The 21616-nt window shown below is 45.8% G+C and overlaps 1 protein-coding gene across 3 annotated transcripts in view; it reads left to right on the forward strand.

Moving 5' to 3' along the window:
- The first annotated feature begins 3723 nt into the window (after positions 1 to 3723).
- The window catches only part of UBE2Q2 (ubiquitin conjugating enzyme E2 Q2), a 36363-nt gene continuing 18470 nt past the window's right edge, over positions 3724 to 21616 (forward strand). Inside the window, exons 1-3 of one of the 3 annotated variants that reach the window (XM_037155926.2) lie at positions 3724 to 4058; positions 10903 to 11004; positions 16359 to 16463. In XM_037155926.2, coding sequence (XP_037011821.1) covers positions 3888 to 4058; positions 10903 to 11004; positions 16359 to 16463 — 378 coding nt within the window. In that variant the 5' untranslated portion in view covers positions 3724 to 3887. Of the gene's footprint in view, positions 4059 to 4507; positions 4984 to 10902; positions 11005 to 16358; positions 16464 to 21616 lie in introns of those variants that run through there. The other 2 variants (XM_053658896.1, XM_053658895.1) reach the window with 2 other exon arrangements.

A 21616-nucleotide genomic window follows, 5' to 3' on the forward strand; every position in this document is an offset into this window, starting at 1 on the left:
ATGTGTGGTTGCCTCTTGTGAGTCCCCTGCTGGGAATTGGCCTGCAACCCAGGCATGTGCCCTGACTGGGAATTGAACCACAGTCGTCTGGTTCCCAGGCCGGCGCTCAATCCACTGAGCTATGCCAGCCAGGGCAAGCTTCTTTTTTAAAAAAATATATTTTATTGATTATGATATTGCAGTTGTCCCATTTTCCCCCTTCGCTCCCCTCCACCCTGCACAACCTCTCCCACCCACATTCCCCCCCTCTAGTTCATGTCCATGTGTCATATTTATAAGTTCTTTAGCTTCTATATTTCTCATAGTATTCTTACCCTCCCCGTCTATTTTCTACCTATAATCTATGCTACTTATTCTCTGTACTTTTCCCCCCTCTCTCCCCCTCCCACTCCCCTGTTGATAACCCTCCACGTGATTTCCATGTCTGTGGTTCTGTTCCTGTTCTAGTTGTTTGCTTAATTTGTTTTTGTTTTAGATGTGGTTGTTAATAATTGTGAGTTTGCTGTCACTTTACTGTATATATTTTCTATCTTCTTTTTCTTAGATAAGTCCCTTTAACGTTTCATACACTAAGGGCTTGGTGATGATGAACTCCTTGAACTTGACCTTATCTGAGAAGCACGTTTTCTGCCCTTCCATTCTAAGTGAGAGCCTTGCTGGATAGAGCAATCTTGGATGCAGGTCTTTGGATTTCATGACTTGGAATACTTCTTTCCAGCCCCTTCTTGCCTGCAAGATCTCTTTGGAGAAATCGGCTGACAATATGGTGGGAACTCTTTTTTTTTAAGATTTTATTTATTTATTTTTAGAGAGGAAGGGAAGGAGAAAAGGAGAGAAACACCAATGTATGGTTGCCTTTCGTGCATCCCCTGATGGGAACTGGCCTACAGGGAACCAGCCTGCAACCCAGGCATGTGCCCTGCCTGGGAATTGAACCCCAATCGTGTGGGTCCTAGGCCCGAGCTCAGTCCACTGAGCTACACCAGCCAGGGCTTCGATGGGAACTCTTTTGTAGGTAACTCTCTCCTTTTGCCTTGCTTCTTCTAGGATTCTCTCCTTCATTTTACTCTTGGGTAATATAATTATGATGTGTCTTGGTGTGTTCCTCCTCAGGTCCAACTTCTTTGGGACTCTCAGCTTCCTGGACTTCCTGGAAGTCTCTTTCCTTTTCCAGATTAGGGAAGTTCTCCTTTATTATTTGTTCAAATAAGTTTTCCACTTGTTGCTCTTCCTCTTCTCCTTCTGGTACCCCTATAATTGAGATGCTGGAACGTTTAAAGATGTCCTGGAGGTCCCAAACCTCTCCTCATTTCTTTCAATTTTTGTTTCTTCATTCTTTTCTGGTTGGTTGTTTCTTTCTTCCTTCTGGTCCACTCCCTTGATTTGAGTCCCAGTTTCCTTCCCATCACTATTGGTTCCCAGTACATTTTCCTCTATTTCACTTAGTGTAGCCTTCACTTTTTCATCTAATTTGTGACCAGATTCAACCAGTTCTGTGAGCATCCTGATCATAAGTGCTTTGAACCGTGCATCTGATAGGCTGGCTATATCTTCATGGCTTAGTTGTATTTTTTCTGGAGCTTTGATCTGTTCTGTTTTGGCTATTTTTTTTTTTTGTCTTGGTGCGCCAGTTACATATGACGGGCAGAGCCTTAGGTGTTCACCAGAGTGGGGCAACCTTGTTACTGGGTTGTGACCCTGTATGTGGGACTGGGAGCCGAGAGGCAACAATGGCGCTTGCTCCACTCTCTGCCAGATTTCAGTCACTTCCCAAACTTCCCCCAAGCAAACTGGGCCCTTTTAGTGCTGATTCCTGGGTGGGCGGGCTTGTGTGCATTCTAGGACCCTGTGGGTTTCTCCAGTGAACTCTCCTGTGAGGCTGGGAGTCTCTTCCGGCACCTCAACCCACACAGGTGTTTTCAATTGGTGTTTTGAGGCTTTATTTCCCGGCACTGGGACCCTGGGTTGTGTGGTCTGTTTCACTCCCTAGTTTCACCTGGTTTATCTGCGCACAAATGTGGGACTGCCTGGTCCGCCAGCTACCTTGTGTGCTGTGCCCCTCCGCAATCCTCGGCCTTGCTGGGTTTGCCAGCTGCCACCTTGCCATGACCCCTCTCTACCCTGCCGCTTGACTTTGCCCCTCCTACCGGTCTTGATGAATGTGTCTTCTTTAACTCCGTGGTTGTTGGACTTTCATACAGTTCAATTTTCTGTTGCTACTGGTTGTTTTTTGTTTCTAAATTGCTGTTGCCCTTATTTCGCTTGTGCAAGGAGGCACAATGTGTCTACCCAAGCCTCCATCTTGGCCAGAAGTTCCTCACCTTTAAGCTTCTTCAATTCAAGGACTCTATCTATTTATCTTTCTGACCATCTTAGGGCTTGACTCACAGCAGATACTAAAAAAATGATTGTAAAATATTTATTTATTCATTTCTGATATATAATTAGTAAAAGCATTTGCAATTTATAAAGCTCTTGAGTTTTTCCTAGTAATTTAGAGAGAAACTTTAGATCAAATAACTGGTTCGAGGCATTTTATTTGTCAATCACACCAATTTTGAACAGGTTGTTTCCCTTAGTTTCAAATCCTTGTCTGTGACTTCCATGCCTCTTGGGGTCCCAAAGTGGGAATGAAAGCAAAAGAAAGCAGCCAGCCACTCCTGTGCCTACCTCAGCCATAACGCCAATACAGTATCCCAGTTATTTCTGTCTGAGAGCTCGGGGCTGGAACCCCTTTTCCTCCCAGTCCCAGTTCGTGGTGGTATCTCTAGTGCCAGTCTCATGGACCCCCATAAATACACTTTGCATGTGGAATTTTTTTCCTGGGGAAGACAGATCATAGCTTTTATTAGGTTCTCAAAGGGGTCTGTGACCCCCTGAAAGGCTAAAAAGCACTAGGAGGTGATATCTCAGAAGTAAATAACAATAGAAGCATTTAAAACGTTCCTCACTCTCAGTGTACTTCGTTATTCCTGTGTTCTGTATTTTGTCAGCTAAGGGACCAGTAGACTAGAGACCACTGGGAGATCCTGAAGCCAGAGACGTTTAGGACCTAGGGACGGCTAGGTAACTCTAGTCAGGACCAGTGTGAAGGGAAAGCACAGGGTCCCCTGTTAAAAAATCATTGAGAATTTCAAAATGCTGCTTCAGAGCATTACACCCAAAAGGCCCTTTCCGTGCACCAATCCATTTGCGGAGCCCCTAGGATGTGCCAGGGGCGGTGTCAGTGCTGGGATTCCAGACAGGAGCGTCCGTTCGGTCACGTTGGGTGTCAACATAGTAAAGGCCTTGTTCTAGATCCTGGGGTTGCGGCTCTGAATAAGACCTTGGTGTTGGGCAGACAATGAACAAATGAGCAGGAAAAAAGGTCAGACAGTGATAGGTGCCGATGTGGTTCAGGGTGACTGCGTGGTACCTTAAAAGGAATGAATGGTCAGCGAGGCGGCCCCACGGAGGTGAGAGCGCTATGGCCGGTGTGGGATCCAGGGCAAAGGCTCCATAGTTGGAAGAGAATGAACGCGGAGCAAGCGGGGCTAGGGATGAGGAGAGCGTGACCCGACGCGAACCAGCCGTCGCCACGGGTAGAGCGCGCGGCAGAACCGCAGAGCACCAGGGGGTGCGCTGGCAGCGGGGGCGTGGCTTGAGGCGGGGGGGCGGGCCGTGTGGGGCGAGGCTTCGCGGAGGGGCGGGGCTGGGGGCGGGGCGAGGGCGGGGCGGGCGGCCTCTGCCGGTGGCGGGGCGGTGTCGAGTAGCCCTCTTCGGCCTCGGGCTGCCGCCTCCTGCCGGCCGCGTCGGTTACAAAGGGCCGCTGCCCGGCCGGCCGCCCTTAGCCTCTTCCGGCCGTGACGGCGGCGCGGGCCTGGCTCCCGGCCGGAGATGAGGGGAGGATGTCGGTTTCGGGGCTCAAGGCTGAGCTGAAGTTCCTGGCGTCCATCTTCGACAAGAACCACGAGCGGTTCCGCATCGTCAGCTGGAAGCTGGACGAGCTGCACTGCCAGTTCCTGGTGCGGCCCCCGAGCAGCGCGGCCTCGGCGCTCACGCTGCACTGCAACATCACGGTGCGGCGGCCGGGCCGGGCCGGGCCGGGCCGGGGGGACGTGGGACGGGGGCGGCCCGGACAAAGACGCCCTGCTGAGGGCCGGCCACCGCCACGCAAGGCTCTGCGTGGGAGGCGGCGCGGTCTCGGCGCCCCGAAGCTGGGCCGCTGCTCCTTCGCAGCCGGGTCGCCGCGGGGTGAGGGGGGTGCGGGGCGCTGAGGGGACGGCGGCGGGCGGGGGTCGTCGTGGCCTCGCTCGGCTGTGCGGGCGGCACAGGCCCCGGGGTTGTCCGCCTCAGGGCGTCAGGCCGCGCACCCACCGGCGCCTCTTCAGGTCCGCATGTCGGGAGGAGCTGACCCGAACCCGGGGCGTCTGAGGGAGATGCGGGCGCCCTGCAGCCACGCAGGTGCCCTGAGTGGAGACTGTCCACTTCCTGTCACGGGGCCTCAGGGACCCTCCCGCTGCCTCTCAGGGACGCCGGAGGCTCCTCGGAGCCCCGGGCCGGGGGATGACCCGCGGGGCGGACGTGCCACTCGGACCGCGGCCCTGACCGAGGCCCCAGGGCAGCTCCGCGTCCCTCCGTGAGGAAGTCCGCGGCCGCTCGGGAGTTGGCCGAGGCCTGGAAGTGGCCACGATTGACATTAAAATGGGTTTCCGAGTGTTCTCTGGAGGAGCAGCTGTGTATTTCCGGAAAAACCAGTTCAGGCAAGCGCCGTGCTGGCAGAGGACCGGGTGGTTTATTGAGCATCTAAGTGCTGTGGGCACTGGCCGTGCAGGACGGGGCACGGCAGTCCCTGCTCTCTCAGACCTCCGTCTTTCTGCAACACGGTGTGACCCCGTTCTGCGGTGTCGGGAAAGCCCAAGGCAGCGCTACTGTTGGCTGCGGTGGGCTGGGGGCGCTGCAGAGGCGGCGGCGGAGAGCCGGGCAGTGGCGGGGCTGTCACAGGTGAGTGCAGTAGAATTTTGGAGGGAGCCAGAGAGCATTTCACGGGGAGAAAACTCTGCCCAGGAAGACACCAACGCTCGAGAAAGGGTGGGTTGCTTAGGAGTAGAGAGATGTTAGGATGGAGACGTGAGAAGCCCAGCGTGAAGGGGGAAATATTCCAACAATGGGAAGCAGGAAGCAGTAGCGAGCAGGCAGTGTGTGATAACCAGGAGCCTGACCTCAGTGGTGATTATTCTGGTCCAGTGGAATCTGGGGCACGGCCAGGAAATGGTGGGGCTTGTGCGAATGGTGGGAGAGTGGACTTGCCGGCTGTGGGGAGCCGCTCGTCACGCCCACGACTCAGGGGAATGTGTCTGCCATCCTGGACGAGGAGTGGGGCTCCGCACTGGGTGCCTTAGGGACGGTGTGTGTAGTTTGGTCATCCCGGTGGCGGTGCTGCCGGGCTGGCAGTCAGGGATTCCCAATGACTTGTAATTTTCAGGCAGTCTGCCACGACAAAGACTCATCCCATGTCTAGTGCCAGCAGGGCCCCATTGACAACCATACTGGAGGCTGCTAGGAGGCTGCCGCCCACAAAGATACTGAGCGATGACCTGGATTAGGAAGCAGAGCAGGAAGTGAGTTAGACACCCAGTGAGAAGAGGATTTGGCGGGCACTAGCATAACGGTACCACTAGTAGACACTGCTCAGAATGAGATGCTAGGCTCTGTCGTATTTACAAGGAGCATCCTTTTGCAGTTTCTGTAATGTTAGAGCGAATCATACCGCACTGGCGGTTCTGTACACACCTGAATGCCATAATTTCCAGATAATCATCTAAAGATGCTGTGCCCCTGATTCTTTCAGGCTTCTGCACCAGCAGTTTGTGCTGTGGGGAATGTGCCCTCTCACTCCACCCCAATGCATCTCCCCACGTCTGACCTCGGGGGTCTCTAGTCATATTCAGTTCATGCTGATGTTTGTCTCCCCTTCCTCCCTTTTACAGTCCTTACTATTTACTACTTTGCTTATGTTTTCTTGTGTTCTACTGTTATGGTTTTGGATGTTTGTCTTTTGTAGTCTTTTTTTTTTATGATGGCAAGGGAGAATATCCGATAATTATGCATTTCATCTTTCACTCAGTAAATGCTCAGTAAATATTTGTTCTACTGAGTTGTATGGTCACTGTTCTAGCTATATTCTATGGAACAAAAATTGTAAGTATCGTGTAAGTTAACTGTCCAAAGTTTGTCAAAAATTTACAAACAACATCAAGATAGTGTTGTCGACAGTGCAGAAGTATTTAAGGGGTCGCTGAGGGCTTGATAGGAAATCTGTAATTTGACTTCAGGTGCAAATGAAAGACAGTTTTAAGAAGCGAAAAACAAAACATTGATGTTTTGCTCTGTAGGCTAAGGGAATTGAGCTACATTTTTTTCCTGTTTTATAAATTTGTCCTTGTCTTAAATACGAAGGGCAAAGAGTGCTATTTTCAGCTTCAAGGAGTCTTTAATAATGAAAAAATGAACTGGTGATAGAAAGATGGTCATGAAAACTTAGGTACTGGTTTTCCATGTTCAGCGAGGAGCTCTGGTTGCCAGTCAGTGCCAGCATCTCGTTGTTATGATCGCACCTACAGGCAAAACAGCTTGTTTTAATAACCTGTGTGGCCTTATTGGGAGCTCAGGTACGGTTTTCTGTTAGTCCTTTTAAAACATTTAACATAACTTGGCAACTTAGTGACTCCTTTTATGGACTTTTTGGTAGGAAATTGCTGTTTTACAGTGAACTCCGCCCCCCCCCCCCGCCAGGAAGTAAATTAGCTAGTAAACTAATAAACCCTCATACTTTATTATTTGTGTATCATAAATCCTTCCTCTTTCTGCATATGTGGCTATTTGCCAGGCTACTTGTGGTGGAACTTTTTTTTGTTTAATTAAGTTTCTATTCATCATTGCCAAAAAGCCCCCCTCCCTCCCAGCAGGAAGAGACTAAATTAAAAAATGTTAGAGCTCTGAGTTTACAGGAGAGAAAAATATTTATTATTTACTTAGTAGCTGGGACCTTAACCAAAGTAGTTGGGACTTTAAGCAAATCGATTCTGTGTTTTTCTGTGAAATAGATAATCCTTTCTGCCTCACATGAAAGCATATATAAGAAAGCTCTGTACCAACGGTAATGTTCTCTGTAAATGTGAAAGTGATGAGTGCTGGTTTGATTCTCGGTCAAGACACAGGTAGCTTTTCATGGGAAATAAATCAGCGCTGTCAGTTTCTTAATTTTCTGTGTTTCTGGTCTTGACACTGATGAAAAGGTGCCTAGCTGAGGTTATGCAAAGGAAATAATGAGTGAAACTTGACTAAAGAGCCCAAGACCTTTTCTTTGGTCTGTCCTCCTGGGACAGATTGCCTTTCCAAATTAAACTCTGAGACAATCGCTTGGAAATACCAGAACTGTCACGGTAAGCACCTAAGTGGTACTTTCGAGCCAGAAGAGTCATTGTTTTCATTCATCTGACCAATTCATAATATAGAGTCAAATTCCAAGTTGTTATCTGTCCTCCCTCATCCCCCTCTCTATGCCCTTCCTTGAAAGGAACAGACATATGAAGAGGAGACTTAGGTTTCCAGGTTATGAATGGTGTGTCCCTTAGTAACTTGATTTTTTTTTGTTGTTGTTAAACTTCCTTAGACCTGGAAAAGGATAATGTTAGATAAATGTCAGCTGGTTGAGGGGTGGGGAGTTGAACTGAGACAGTCACTTCTGAATGTAAAGCATTAGTTGAGAGCCAGACTGGTTAAAGCAGGAACCCCTTTTGTCAAGGCCGTTGTAAACTGTGTTCTCTGCTGCCTTCTAAAAGATCATTCTGGAAGATAGTAGACTCAGAACCAAGGAAACCACCCACTGGTCCCTGAACATTAGGTGGTTGGAATCCTCTTTGTCCATTGTCTTTTGCCTCAGTTCACATAGAAGGTTTTTTTTTTTTAAAGATTTTATTTATTTTTAGAGAGAGGGTAAGGGAGAGAGAAGGAAAGGGAGAGAAATGTCCATGTGCAAGAGAAACGTCAGTTGGTTGCCTCTCGCATGCCCCCAAGCAGAGACCTGGCCGCAACCAGGCATGTGCCCTGACCAGGAATGGAACTGGTGACATTTCACTTTGCAGGCCAACACCCAGCCCACTGAGCCGCACTGATCAGGGCATGTGGAATGTTTTGATTAGCTGTAATTTGCTGCTCAGAACATGTAAGCATTTTTCTGATCTCAGGGGTATGCATTTTATTTATTTATTTATTTATTTGTTTGTTTGTTTATTTTTTACCTCACGTTAGGGTTCCCATTCTACTTCTGTGGGCTCTGGTCATGTTAGATATTTAGTTGTTTACTTATAAAGTGGTTAATTACCAGGGAACAATTTTTTTCTGACTTTTTGTAACTTTCTTTGAATGTTGTCAGAAGGTTAGAATTTTATTAAAGTACCGGATGGCAATTCTGTGCATTTATTTCATTTTTCACTCCACATTTATTGAACGGTAAATTGTCAGAGGAATGCATCCCTTACCTAGCTTCTAGAAGAAATTACAACTGTTGTAATTCTTCTCATTATAACAAGAAGTATGTACATAAATTTTCAAAAAGTGATGAAATCCTCAGAGATGGCTATGTCCAGTCATTTGGGAAGGTACCAAAAACTGGGCATTCTGGCGGACAGATGGCTGGCGGCTGCCTGGCAGAGTGTAGAGCCACATACTGGTCGTGTGGTGGATTTCTGAACGAGACAGAAACTCCTTTTCCTAAGCACCGACGGGCAAAGAAGTTGGTTCAATTGGCCAAACGCCTCGCATTAGCACAACACAACATTCTATGGTGCCAAATGGTAGTGGTGGTGAACTTGTTGAAATTTGCCCACTTATGGTAGCTTTTCTGGTGGTAGTCACAGACAACTCATCCTTCAAGCTTTTATTTCATATTTTAATTTTCTATTGTAGTGATTTTAGAGAGAGAGGAAGGCGGGGAAGAGACAGACACATTTGTTGTTCTACTTATCGAATTCAGTGCATTCATTGAGTTCACTTAGTCTACTTATATGCATTCATTGGTTGATTCTAGTATGTGCCCTGATGGGGATGAAGCTCACAGCCTTGGGAAATCCAGAATTTGCTATGACCAGCTGAGCTACCCAGGCAAGGCCATTGGGAGCATTTTAGAGACAGTCCACATGGTGCCTCAGGTACACCTGAGGCCTTTTAGAGGCAGTCCACCTGGCCTCTGAGCTGTGGCACACGGGCAGTGGCTGTTTAAGGAGACTGCCTGTCTCAAACTCCACCGCTACAACAAGTGAAAGCTGAATGGACCCACACGGTTAGCTATGTCACTGTTCCTTCTGCCTTCTAACACCAGATATATTTAAGAAGTAATCTTGCCCTGGCTGGTGTGGCTCAGTGAACTGAGCCCCACCTGAAAACCAAAGGGTTGCTAGTTGGATTCCTAGTCAGGGCACATGCCTGGGTTACAGGCCAGGTCCCCAGTACGGGGCATGTGAGAGGCAACCACACATTGATGTTTCTCTTCCTCTCTTTCTCTCTCTCTCCCGCTCTGTCTAAAAATAAACAAAATCTTTTAAAAAAATAAAAAATAAAAAAAGAAGTAATCTTAACCTCACTTAAGAAGTCTGTTCCTTTAGAAACTACATTCCTTCCTAGAATCTAAGAAGGGATGGAAAATTATTAGGAAAAATAATCATTTAAAGGATTGATTTTAAGGCCAATTCTGTAATGGAGGAAAAGCTCAAGTAAATCTTAAATAACTTCTGTACTTACGCTACTCAGAAAGCAATGAGGATATTGGATAGATTTTTTAACGTCACTTTAGCATTTGTAAGAATTTGAATTCATGTGTTTAGACATGTGGTCCTTTGCTTTATTTTTTTAAAAAAATCACAGATGTCATCTAGACAGTTTAGCTTTTTAAATTAAAAAGGCAAATGTAGTAAAGTTTAAATCTATAGATTGTATTTCAAGGTTGTTGTTTAAAATTTGTTTTTGCTTTTTAAAAGATTTATCATGATTCCAGATTTTAAATCCTTTAAAAAACGTTACAGCTGAGAATCCAGGCCATGATAGAAGGCAGCCCATCTTTCTTGGTGCTCAGATTCTATTTTCTTCTGCTTTTGGTAAAACATAACTTTCGCAGTGTATTGTCTTCTGTTTGTTTTAAATCATACTGCTTACCAGGCAAAATAAATTTTTTGTTTGTTTTTAGACTTATATGTTATGTAACATGGAGCAGGCAAGATTCAACCATTAAATTGTGTTTTTGGTTTTTTTTTTGTTTTTTTAGATCCAGTCCTGGCTGGTGTGGCTCAGTGGATTGAGTACCAGACTGCAAACCAAATTGTCACCAAATCAATTTCCAGTCAGGGCACATGCCTGGATTGCAGCCCAGGTCCCCAGTTGGGGGTGCTCAAGAGGCAACCACACATTGATATTTCTCTCCCTCTTTCTCCCTCCCTTCCCTTCTCTAAAAATAAATAAAGTCTTTTTTTAAACATTTTTAAAAGACTTTATTTATTTATCTTTAGAGGGGAAGGGAAGAAGAGAGGGAGAGAAACATCAATGTATGGTTGCCTTTTGTGCATCCCCTGCTGGGAACTGGCCTGCAACCCAGGCACGTGCCCTGACTGGGAATCGAACCACGATTGTCTGGTTCGCAGGCCCGCGCTCATTCCACTGAGGTATACCAGCCAGGGCTAAATAAAGTCTTTTTAAAAAAATCCACAAAAGGAAATTTGTTTTTCCATATGTAGATTTTAATATGTTGCCCTTCTTCCCCCCGGTATATTGTACTTGAATCCGAGGTTGTCTTACCGTTGGGCAGCGTGGTTTAATTGCACAGCAGGTTCATCTGTTTCAAGGGTGTTTAACTAGGTGTCTCTGTAACAGGAATCTTACCCATCGTCTTCACCAATATGGTTTGTGGACTCTGATGACCCAAATCTGACCTCAGTTCTGGAACGTCTAGAAGACACTAAGAACAACAGTTCGGTGAGAAAATAAGCCATGCTCCTTTCTATTTTTCCTCATGAACATTGCATGATAAGAACTTAAATGTTAAGAGGTAATATGATGTCAAAAGCCTGATTAATGATTACTTGATAATCTTAGAGTAGTTAGAGACCAGGTATTTTTTTACTGTTTTTGTTTTAGTACTTCAAAATCTACTGCTTACTTTCTGGTTCCTCTTTTTTATTCCCCATAAGGAATAGTCTTAATTTGGATCAGGAATTAGATGTTCTCTTTCTCCGTGAATTCTAGCCACTAACCAAGCAAGCAGTTTCGGTAGGGACCACTAGCCAGGGAGGGGAGTGGAAAAAGGGAAAAGGGCTGCAAGGTAGACGTGAGGGGCAGTAATGGCAGCATGACGTCTACGCTTCCATCAGGGAACCGCTGTTTCTCTCAGGTGTCTGAACTGCAGACAGAGCCGAAGGTACTCACACAAAGTTTTTACACTCACAAATGATGTAACATCCATACACATGTATAAAGGCAATGTAACTTGCCATTTAAAAATAATTTTCTTTGATTATAAAACTAATCAGTAACCTTTGTGAGAGAACTAGTAATATTTTTTAAAATGAGAAAAGAACAATCTTCATAACTGTAACTATTGTTGACATGATGTATTTTTTCTTTCAGTATTTTTTTTCTTTGCTGGTAAAATACACATACTTTTATATATGTGGTTAAAGAATAGAGATCATATTTTACATACTTTTATATCATTTTTTAAAGTTGACATTATCATTGTGTTTCCCATGATGTCATAATGTTCTTATAGAAAAATATTAGTCATTAGTTGCAGGTGATGTGATTATTGAACCTACAAAAATTCAAAGGAATCAACTGAAAAACAATTTTTAAGATGACTGGTTAAAATTGCTATTATATAAAAATCAGTGTTTCCCCCCAAATCAGCAATACTCAACTAGAAAATATAGTAGAAAAGTATCTGGTTGACCATTACAATTAAATGTAAAAAATGAAATACTAGGAATAAACTTACGTATATCAAGAAAATCACAGAGATGTGCTGAGTGGAATGACTCAGTGTAGCCCTAGGTGGGCAGACTTCATATTATAAATCTGTTAATTCTCTCCAGAGCTTCATGTTAATTTATAAATTGAATGCAATTCCAGTAGAAAAATCAAACAGACTTAATTTTGAAACTTGAGAAAATGAATCTAACATTTGTTTTAAAGAGTGAATGATAAAAAAAATAATAATGAAGTTGAAAAAAAGCAATGGAGGAAGACACATTCAACTAGATATGAGAGGCAAGACCGAGCACTGGTGCTGGACGGGGTGGGCAAAGGAGGGCGGGGTTTAGAAAGGGCCGTGCGAGTGGGAACTTAGCGTAAGTTCAGTGGAGGTAAAGTGCTAAAGAAGGAGAGGGTGGATTATTCTGTTAATAATGTTGGGAGAATTGACAGTTTGGGGAAGTCAGAGTCTTACCTCAGATTTTTGTCAAAATAAATTATAAGTGGTTTAAACACATTTGTTCTTAAAATTGAGGACAGAAGAACACCAGTTTAAAGAATATTTTCAGAATAAAGTCTAGTCTGAGAGTGATGAAGGTTAGAGGCAAAAAAATTTAAATCTTTTTTTTAAAGATTTTAATTTATCTTCAGAGGGGGAGAGAAGGAAAGAGGGAGAGAAATATTAATGTATGGTTGCCTCTTGTTGCAACCCCTGCTGGGAACTGTCCTGCAACCCAGGCATGTGCCCTGACTGGGAATCGAACCGAGATCCTTTGGCTTTCAGGCCCACGCTCAACCCACTGAGCTACACCAACCAGGGCTAGAGGTAAAAATTTAAAGTCAGAGGATGTATGTTCATCTCCAGCAGAGGGATGACAGGACAGAGAAGGAGTGACAGCTCCCTCCCGGCTGCCTCCTTTTCTAAAGATCTAAAGTATAAGTTTTGTGATGGTATAAATGAGTGGTTTGTTTTCCAGTGTCTGAAATATCCCATCAAAAAATGCTCACAGCCCTGACCAGTGTGTCTCTGATGGTTGGGTGTCCTCCTGCAAAGCTAAAGGTCGCTGGTTTGATTCCCAGTCAGGGCACATGCCTGGCTTGTGGTCTCCAGTTGGGGCACCTACAAGAAGCAACCCATCGATGTTTCTCTCATTCTCTTTTACCCTCCCTTCCCCTTTCTAAAAATAAATAAATAAAATCTTTAAAAAATATTTTATTTATTTTTAGAAAGAGGGGAAGGGAGGGAGAAAGAGAGGGAGAGAAACATCAATGTGTGGTTGCCTCTTGCATGCCCCATTCTGGGGACCTGGCCTGCAACCTGGGCATGTGCCCTGACTGGGAATCAAACTGGTAACCCTGTGGTTCACAGGCTGGTGTTCAATGAACTGAGCCACACCAGCTAAGGCAAATAAAATCTTTTTAAAAATGCTCATAAAGTGAAATGACACAGGGTATAAAATTGGGCTTAATTTTATAAAGAAAGTAAATGTATTTACTTAAAAGAACACCCCCCCCCACCAAAACTTACTCTCCATTCTTTCATATGGCTCCTCCAGTTGTATCATCTCCTCGTTTACTGACAGAATGCGCTATCATTCTTCACCCTCTCACTCCACGTAATTCATTAGTGTTTGGATTCTGCCTTCATTGTTGAACTAAAAGTGTTTATTTGGCCCTGGCTGGTGTAGCTCAGTGGGTTGAGCGCGGGCCTGTGAAGCAAAGGATCTCGGTTCGATTCCCAGTCAGCACACATGCCTGGGTTGCAGGCCAGTTCCCAGCAGGGGACGCATGAGAGGCAACCATACAAGGATATTTTCTCCCTCTCTCCTTCCCTTCCCCTGTAAAGATAAATAAATAAAATCTTTGAAAAAAAAGTGTTTATCTGTAGCTGTTAAATCCAGGCTCTGTTTGCAGTGCTAATACCGGCCTGTCTGCAGTGGTGGGTACTGGTGCCTGTTCCCTTGTTGAAACATTACTACATCCAACATGTCTGACTTGATGCCCACCGATAAAGCTGGTTAAGTAAAAGTTATCACGTGTAGTTTTACAGCAGAATATTATGTTGTAGTTAAAAAAATAATGCAGCCATCCTTTTCACAAGAGCACATCCGACCTTCCAAGATGCTCTAAGCGGAAAAGTGAGGCATAGGAGAGTGTCTGTAATCTGGCTACTTTCATAGTCAATATTGTGGACAATCTGTGTTTGTGCACATTGTCTCCCGGGTGGATACAGGAAGTCAGTGCTAGCACTAGAGTTTGTTTTTTTTTTTAAATTAACCGGTTTCTGTGCCAGGCTCTATGATAAGTGTGGGTAGAAAATTCAAGTCACATTCTGTCCTCTAGGACCTGATAACCAAAGGGTCTGGTCTCCTGTTTGTATCTCCTTCTACCTGCCTTGGTCTGTCCCTTTCTCTCACTCTGTGCTTTCTCTGCATAATCTCTCATACTCCTGGCACTGAAACCATGGCCTGTGTTCCTGGAGTTCCTAACTCTGTGCCTCTAGCTCAAGTCTTTCTCCTGAGTGTCTAACCCTTCTGTGTGTGGGCATCACGTAGACCCAGCGACTGTCTCTGGGCTGTGCCGCGGCTGCTGCTCAGCACGATCACAGCTGCCTGTAACCTCGCCTGCTCCCACAGGCCACCACCCTGTCACACTTCCCTTAATGTTCTCTTTGGGTTGTGAGTGGGACAAAAGGAGATCAGGACATCATCTTGCGTGCCTGACACATGGGGCCTGGGAATGAGCCAAGAGTCCTTTTTATCCCAGTGTTTCCTGACCCCACCCCACCCCTGCCCCACATATGTAGGAAGTTTCTGAGACCTGTCCATCTACCTTCTGATCATTTCTTCAGTTTTCCCCCATGATCTTAGTTTCTGACCCACCCCTCAGACACTTTGGGGGGAGCGTAAAGTGCAAATTCCTGGAAGATGTACCCCTGTTTTTCCTGTTGGGTATGACTGTACCCCACGCTGCCTGCCCCAGGGTGCTCCCACAGCTCTTCCTGCACCAGGGCCTGGCCTGCCTGGGTCGGTGTCCAGGCCGCATCCGTACTGTGCACTTAGTGCAAACCCGGAGTGCATGGGGTGGGTGACAGATCTGCTGTGGGGCTGCATGGTCTTTCAAGCTTGGGGATTCTTTTTCATCTTCATTTTTATTTATTTTTTAATATTTTATTTATTTATCTTTAGAGGATAAGGGAAGGAGAGAGGGAGAGAAACATCAATGTATGGTTGCCTTTCATGCATCCCCTGCAGGGAACTGGCCTGCAACCCCGGTATGTGCCCTGACTGGGAATCGAACCGCAATTGTCTGGTTCACAGGCCCGCGCTCAATCCACTGAGCTATACCAGCCAGGGTCATCTTCATTTTTTGCTCAGTTTTTCTCACTCCCGCTTGCTCCATTGTCCACTTTGGAAAGACCTGTTCTTCGCTTTGTTTAACCCTTTCTAATCTCCTGTCTGTTTTCTTGTCCTTCATAAACCTGCTTCTTTTTCCTCATCTCTTTTCTTGGTCAGACACGTCCAAGAAAGTGTTCCTGATCAAGAGGAGTAAGTTGTGCCTGACTAACTACTGGTCAGATCTACTGAGTGTGGACCACTCTTCCTAACCTGCAATTGCTAAACTTAAACGTTGAAAATGTTTTTTTAAACAATGAAAGACACGTGTGCACATAAGTTACCTTGCTTTAAGTAAATATGCTCATGAAATAATATGGGTGTAAAAATGGACACCTGAGGAGCGATTTTTTGCAGTTTTAGGTGGACACTTAAGAGGCTACTAAGTTCCGAGTATTTTCACAGATTTCACTTAATCTTTACTGTGACGAGTAGGTTTGATTTTCTAATTTTACAAATGGGGGGCTCAGACCAAGGCAGTCAGGTTCTGTGCCCCAGGCCACCTAGACCGCATGGCTCTGTCTGCCAGCTGCACGTGCCGCTGTGCCCTGACACGACCTTGACTGTGGGATATATAATGTTATGACCCATGCGCAACCAGACTGCCTCTGTGTTTTGTAGCCTCAGCAACATATTAATGTACTCATCTGAAGTGACAAGTTTCCACGACACAAAGTTAGCAACGGAAAACTGGACAGTGTTTGGAGCTCCCCTTCTTCGGCCTTTTTGTTGGTGTCATTTTGCTGGCAGGCAGCTGTAGGGCTGCTTTGAAGCCATAGTGACCTTTGCATACCTGCAGCTCCCAACGATGCCCCTTTAAACACTGCTATTTTATCTGTAGACTGTAATTGAGCAGTAACAAAGTTTTTCCATTTCCTACTGGATTGGTTACAGTAGTTGTAGCATTACTATTGTTTCTTAAGGGCTCTTTGACATAATGCTTATTTACCGAAATGTGTTTTGTAGCTTCGTCAGCAATTGAAGTGGTTGATATGTGAACTCTGCAGATTATATAACCTTCCTAAGCACCTGGATGTTGAGATGCTAGATCAACCCCTACCCACGGGTCAGGTAAAGTAAAGCATCTTTCTCTGATGATCAAGAGCTAAAATGAATTGTCTCAAGCAAAAGTAGCACTAGGATGCTTTTTCTTCGTTTATTATACAACTTATTTAGAAGTTAGTTTTTGCTGTTGAATTCTTTTGGTTTTGTTGTAGGCACTAAAAATAACCTTTTCATTTCTTGCAGCTGCTGGTATTTACTATGACAGAGACAAAATTGGCCCCTTCCCCCCCACCTGCTGTTGCTAATGCTCCTGGTCTCTGTACCTGTGCTCTGTCCTTAGCACCTTACGCCGTCTGTAAGGCAGCTTCCCCCCGAACGTTACCTCCTCCAAGCGGGAGATGCTGTAAGCAGTTATCGGGATTATAAGAATGCCTTCCTTATAATAATCCTGTACATTCTCTGGCTGCGTAGCTGTCATCTTGAAATTTTTCTTGTCCCCTCTGATGTGCTGTTTCCTGACTTTACGCCATCTTTCTTGGCTCACCTTTCATGTTTCACCTGAGTACATCCGCAAGTAAAAGCCTGAGAAAGCGCGACGGGGTAATATGTTTTCTGAGTTGTAGCTTCTAAAAAGCTGTGGCCAAACCACCATCAGTGTGACTTTCGGTTCTGCTGCTTGTTAGCGGCGTGACCTAATTCGCTGGGCTACTTGCTTGGTCACTGTACAGCAGTTTCCCGTTTGCAAAATGAGCGGGGGGCGGGCTCTGAAGAGTGAGTTAGAGGTGGAAGTCACTTAGAGCTGTGTGTACTGCTCAGTAAGTGCCCAGTAAATGGTGACCGCTGTCGCTGTCTGTCCTGACGCCTGATAGTTGGGTTAAAGATACAATTCTGCTTTGGAAATGATTTTCCTTGGGTAAATGTTCTAATATTTTTTTCTGGGGTAACTTGCTCATTTCTGTTTTCTTTCTTTGTTCATTTGGGAATGAGTACCTAAGGGATTTTAGACCTCTTTGCTCGAGTCTTTGTACCTCTGATACTATTTCTAATTCTTTCTCTTTGTTTTCTTATTTCAAATTCTGGAGGATTTTCTTTCAACTTTTGGAAATTTTATTAGGACAGCCATAACTTTTGGTTTTGGTTACTTATTGCTGGTTAACCAGGTACCCCAGGATGTAATGGCTTAAAACAACGCTTCATTCTGTGTCTTCTGGTTGTGTGAGCTGGACAGTGTTTCTGCCGGCCTCACGGAGCGGTCAGCCGCGGCTGGGGCTGCGGGCGTTGGGGCCCACAGCTGCTTCGGGATGTCCGACAGGGCTGCTTCACCCACGTCCACTGCCTCGTCTCTCCACACGGCCCTCCTCTCTGCATGGCCTCCAGGACCCCTTCCTGTGGCTTCTCTTTCTTCAGGACGGTAATCAGAATTGTTATTTTTGGCTTCCAAGAGCACAAAAGTGGAAGCTGCCAAGCCCTCTTAAGGCTGCGATTGGAACCTGGCCCAGCGTCATTTCCATCCCAGGTAGCAGTTACAGTCAGCCCCAGGGCCAGGCCAGGTGACTGGGAGGGGACCATGTGGGGGCGCACGCTGGGACATGTGCCCCGCTGGGCGTCCCCTCCCAAGCTGACCCATACCTTTTGAGAGCTTTTCTTGGCTGATTACTCATCACCTGCAGTGTGGGTTCTGTGCTTGTGTTTAGATGTGGTCTGTCTCTAAGGGTCAAAGGAGCCACGTTGGCACTCCGGTGGTTCCCTTCTTCAGCATCTCAGTTTTCTCTGTAATGCTTTATTTTTTAATATTAGCTTATTTTGGTCTTGTTCTTTTTGAAGAGTTTTCTCAAGTACCTGTCCAGTCTCTGATGCGCAGTCATATATTTTTTCTTTTTGTCCTTGCTCATTTTTTCATTCATGTTTGAAAGAGGGGCCGGGGGTTTGACTGGGAGTTCTCTGTGGCCAGGACTTGCCCACTGATGGCCTGTGGGCGGAGCGTCACCTGACTTCCAGCCCCCTTGCCTCCTCCCCATTTCCTGGTGCAGTGACACTTGGCAGCAGAAACCAGTCGAGTTTCCCCAGACTTGCGGCCCTGTTGGCCTGAGTTCTGCTTGTGGAGGGGGGAGAGCCGTGTGTTGGGGGCCGGACAGTGTGCTCTGTGTATGGGCTTTGGCTCCACCTCTGTGTCCAGCCCTGTGCACCCGCCTCTCGGGGCGTAGAGCTTCTGCTGTGGGAGCAGAGCGCCTCCCTGTGGTCGGCTCCCCAACCTGGAGGCGCTACCCTTTGGCGCCATTAACTACTTCTCCCCTTTACTGTTGTCTGGTAGCACCGGGGAGCTCTCTCTCCTGGTGCCAGCGCCCTTTCTTTTTTCACCACTGTGCTTACTCTTCTCTGTAACTGTAGTGGAGCCTCTGGAAAGAGAGACAGTGGGAGAAATGTCTGTTTTGTGTTCCAGTCTGCTTTTCTGGAATGTTGACAACTTTGGTTTTTCACTTAATAACATGCAGTGTACACAATACACGTAGCTTTGCCTTCTTTTCTGTGACTGCGTGTAATTCCACATGGGGCTGTAACAGTCCTTGTGACGTATGGGAGGAAGTTTCCTGATTTTGAACCATCCTTGCATTCCCATAATAAACCCTCCACACCTGTGTGTTGGTGGGTGAGGGGGGCACACACTGTGAATACATTTTACTTTTGGAATTTTCTACTTTAAGTGAGGTTGTGATACCATTTTGTCTTTTTGTTTCCTTTTACGCTCTTCTATCACTTCACTATCAGGGTTATACAGTCTCATAAAATGACCTAAGAAGCTTTTTGTTTGTATCTAAGCTCTGGGAGAGTTGCAATCAACTGTGGGAGCAAGTTCGCCTCCCGGGGGACATTTGGACATATCTGGAGGTATTTGTGGTTGTCACAGTTGGCTGAGGGGGTGCTCGTGGCATTTTGTGGGCAGAGGGAATGTTATGAAACATCCTGCAATGTCAGGACAGCCCCCACGACAAAGAATTATGTGGCCCCACATAGTTCCAAAGTTGAGAAACCCTGGTTTAAATAAACACCTGAGCTGGATCTGTTTTGCTCTTCTGTGTATGAGTTTGTTCGAATTTTCCATTTCTTCAGCCTGTTTTAGTGATTTTAGATTTGGGGAAAATGATCATTTCCTCCATACTTTTGAAGCTGTTGTAAAGATGTGTATTCACTTTCTGCATCTTCCTCTGTGGTTATAATGGTGATAATCCCCTTTTCATGTCTAAAGTTGCTTCCCTTATGTGGATTGCAGAGGCTTCTCTGTTTTATTATATTGGCTTTTTTTTTAATTTAAAGAATCGGCGCTTTTGTTTTATAAATCTAACCTAGTGTCTGTCTTTCCCACGGTTTGCTCCCGTCTCAGTGATTCCCTGTCCAGCGGCTCAGACTGCTGTCCTTTAATCATCTGTTCAGCAAACGTGCGGGTGCTGCTGGGACCCATCGCACAGGCTCCTCATGTCATTACGCCGATTGTCCACATAGATGGTGTTTCCTAAGCAGTTTGATTCCATCTTCTGCTTATATACTGGTTACGTCTCACAGGGAACAGTTTTAAGCCATGTGCATTGAAAACATGAACGTAAGTTTGACGTAACAAATAGCAACACCTGTGGAAAAGAAGCAGAAGCCTCCTGTGGCTCCTTCCTGTGTGCGGGGGGGCCCCTACCCCCCTCACCGTCTCGGGTTTTGTCACCTGTATACGCGTCCCTGAACAGTGTGGTGTGGGGTTGCCTGCTTTGAGCTTCACATTAAGTCACACTGTGTACATGGTATAAGGGTTTGTGGATGGAGAGTGTGCCCTGAATCCTCAGTGTCTGTTTTTATCATCCGATCAGCAGACCCCCGTCCAACTGTGCAGTTCTCTGCCAGGGCTGGGGGCCCGTGAGAACACACCCAGATGTGGCTTCTGTCCAAGTTCATGACTGAAGACCTCCTGCATGCTTTACACTTTTACCTTCCAGTGTTTGTTGTCAAAGATGAAAAGTCCGATGCCTGCCGGATTCTTGTGCTTCCTCTATATTTTATTTTCTCTCTCTGGAAGTTGGTACAGTTTTTTCTGTAACTGGAGTTGGTTACAGTTTTTTCTGTAACAGGGTTTTACTTTTTGATATTCCTGTGGGGCATTGGGAAGTCTTTCTTTAGCAGGATAACATCTGTCTGTCTTATTTCTTTCCCTCTGTCTTCCCTCTGTCTTCTGGATGCATGTTCGATCTCTATTCCAATCTTTTCCCTTCACTCTTGTTCCGTGTCTCTCCCCCCCCCATCTCCTTTTCCTTCCCTCTAAGGGAATGTGGGAAATGTTCTGTTTGTTCAAGTCTGCTGTGCTTTCTGGCTCTTCTATGGAGTTTTATTTTTTGGAGGGTGGGGTGGAGTCTTTGATTTCTCAGAACTCTCTTGTTCTTTGCATAGTAATCTTTTTCTATCTTTTGGATGAAGTATTTTCTCAATTACTGCTAAATATTCCAATTAGATCTTTACATTTTAGTTCCTTCATTAATGATGCTTCGGATCAGTCGTTCTGCTTGTTCCACTTGGTGCCTTTCTTTCAGACCGCTCATTGTCTTCAAATATCTGGCCATACTGGCTACCTGCTCATTTACAGATGTGGTCTACCGTTGGTCAGTGTCAGTCATTGACAAGTGTCCTCCGCAGCCCTCACTCTTTCCCTGGTTTGCGCTCCTATGTCCTGCCTGTGGCGTGGGAGCGGGGAGCTGCTGGCAGGGATGAGTCTGTGCCAAGATCTTGCTGCTTGTTGAGTTACATTTAAAAATTCTGTCTTTCTCTCTGATTCTGGCACCCACACAAGATGCCACCAGAGTAGGCCTCCTGTATAGGAGAGTGATCCTGACCAGCAGTAGTTGGAACAAAAACAGCAAGAAATTTCTGGGGGGAAAATCCTACTAACTGTATGTGCAGTGTCCCAGAGAAGTATGCTCTGGTCATAGAACTTGCACTTTTAAACTTGGCCTCTTCTCGGTGCGCAGGCCCTTCCTTAAGCCTCTCAGACCCGCTGCAAATGAGTGGTCAGTCATGTCCGTAAAGAAGTATCCTTTGGTAAATAGCATGTTGTCAAAAATGAAAATGGCTTTCTAGTGAAACGATCATTTTACGATTTTTACTTTGGGGCAGTATGTATTTTGTTTTAACACATTTACCTTTTAAAGTATAAGGCAGTTGAATTTATGGAACAATTCAGGCTTTTC

The sequence above is a fragment of the Artibeus jamaicensis genome, unplaced genomic scaffold (assembly GCF_021234435.1).
Source record: "Artibeus jamaicensis isolate MK-2021 breed Jamaican fruit bat unplaced genomic scaffold, CSHL_Jam_final scaffold_612, whole genome shotgun sequence".
Taxonomy (NCBI): Eukaryota; Metazoa; Chordata; class Mammalia; order Chiroptera; family Phyllostomidae; genus Artibeus; species Artibeus jamaicensis.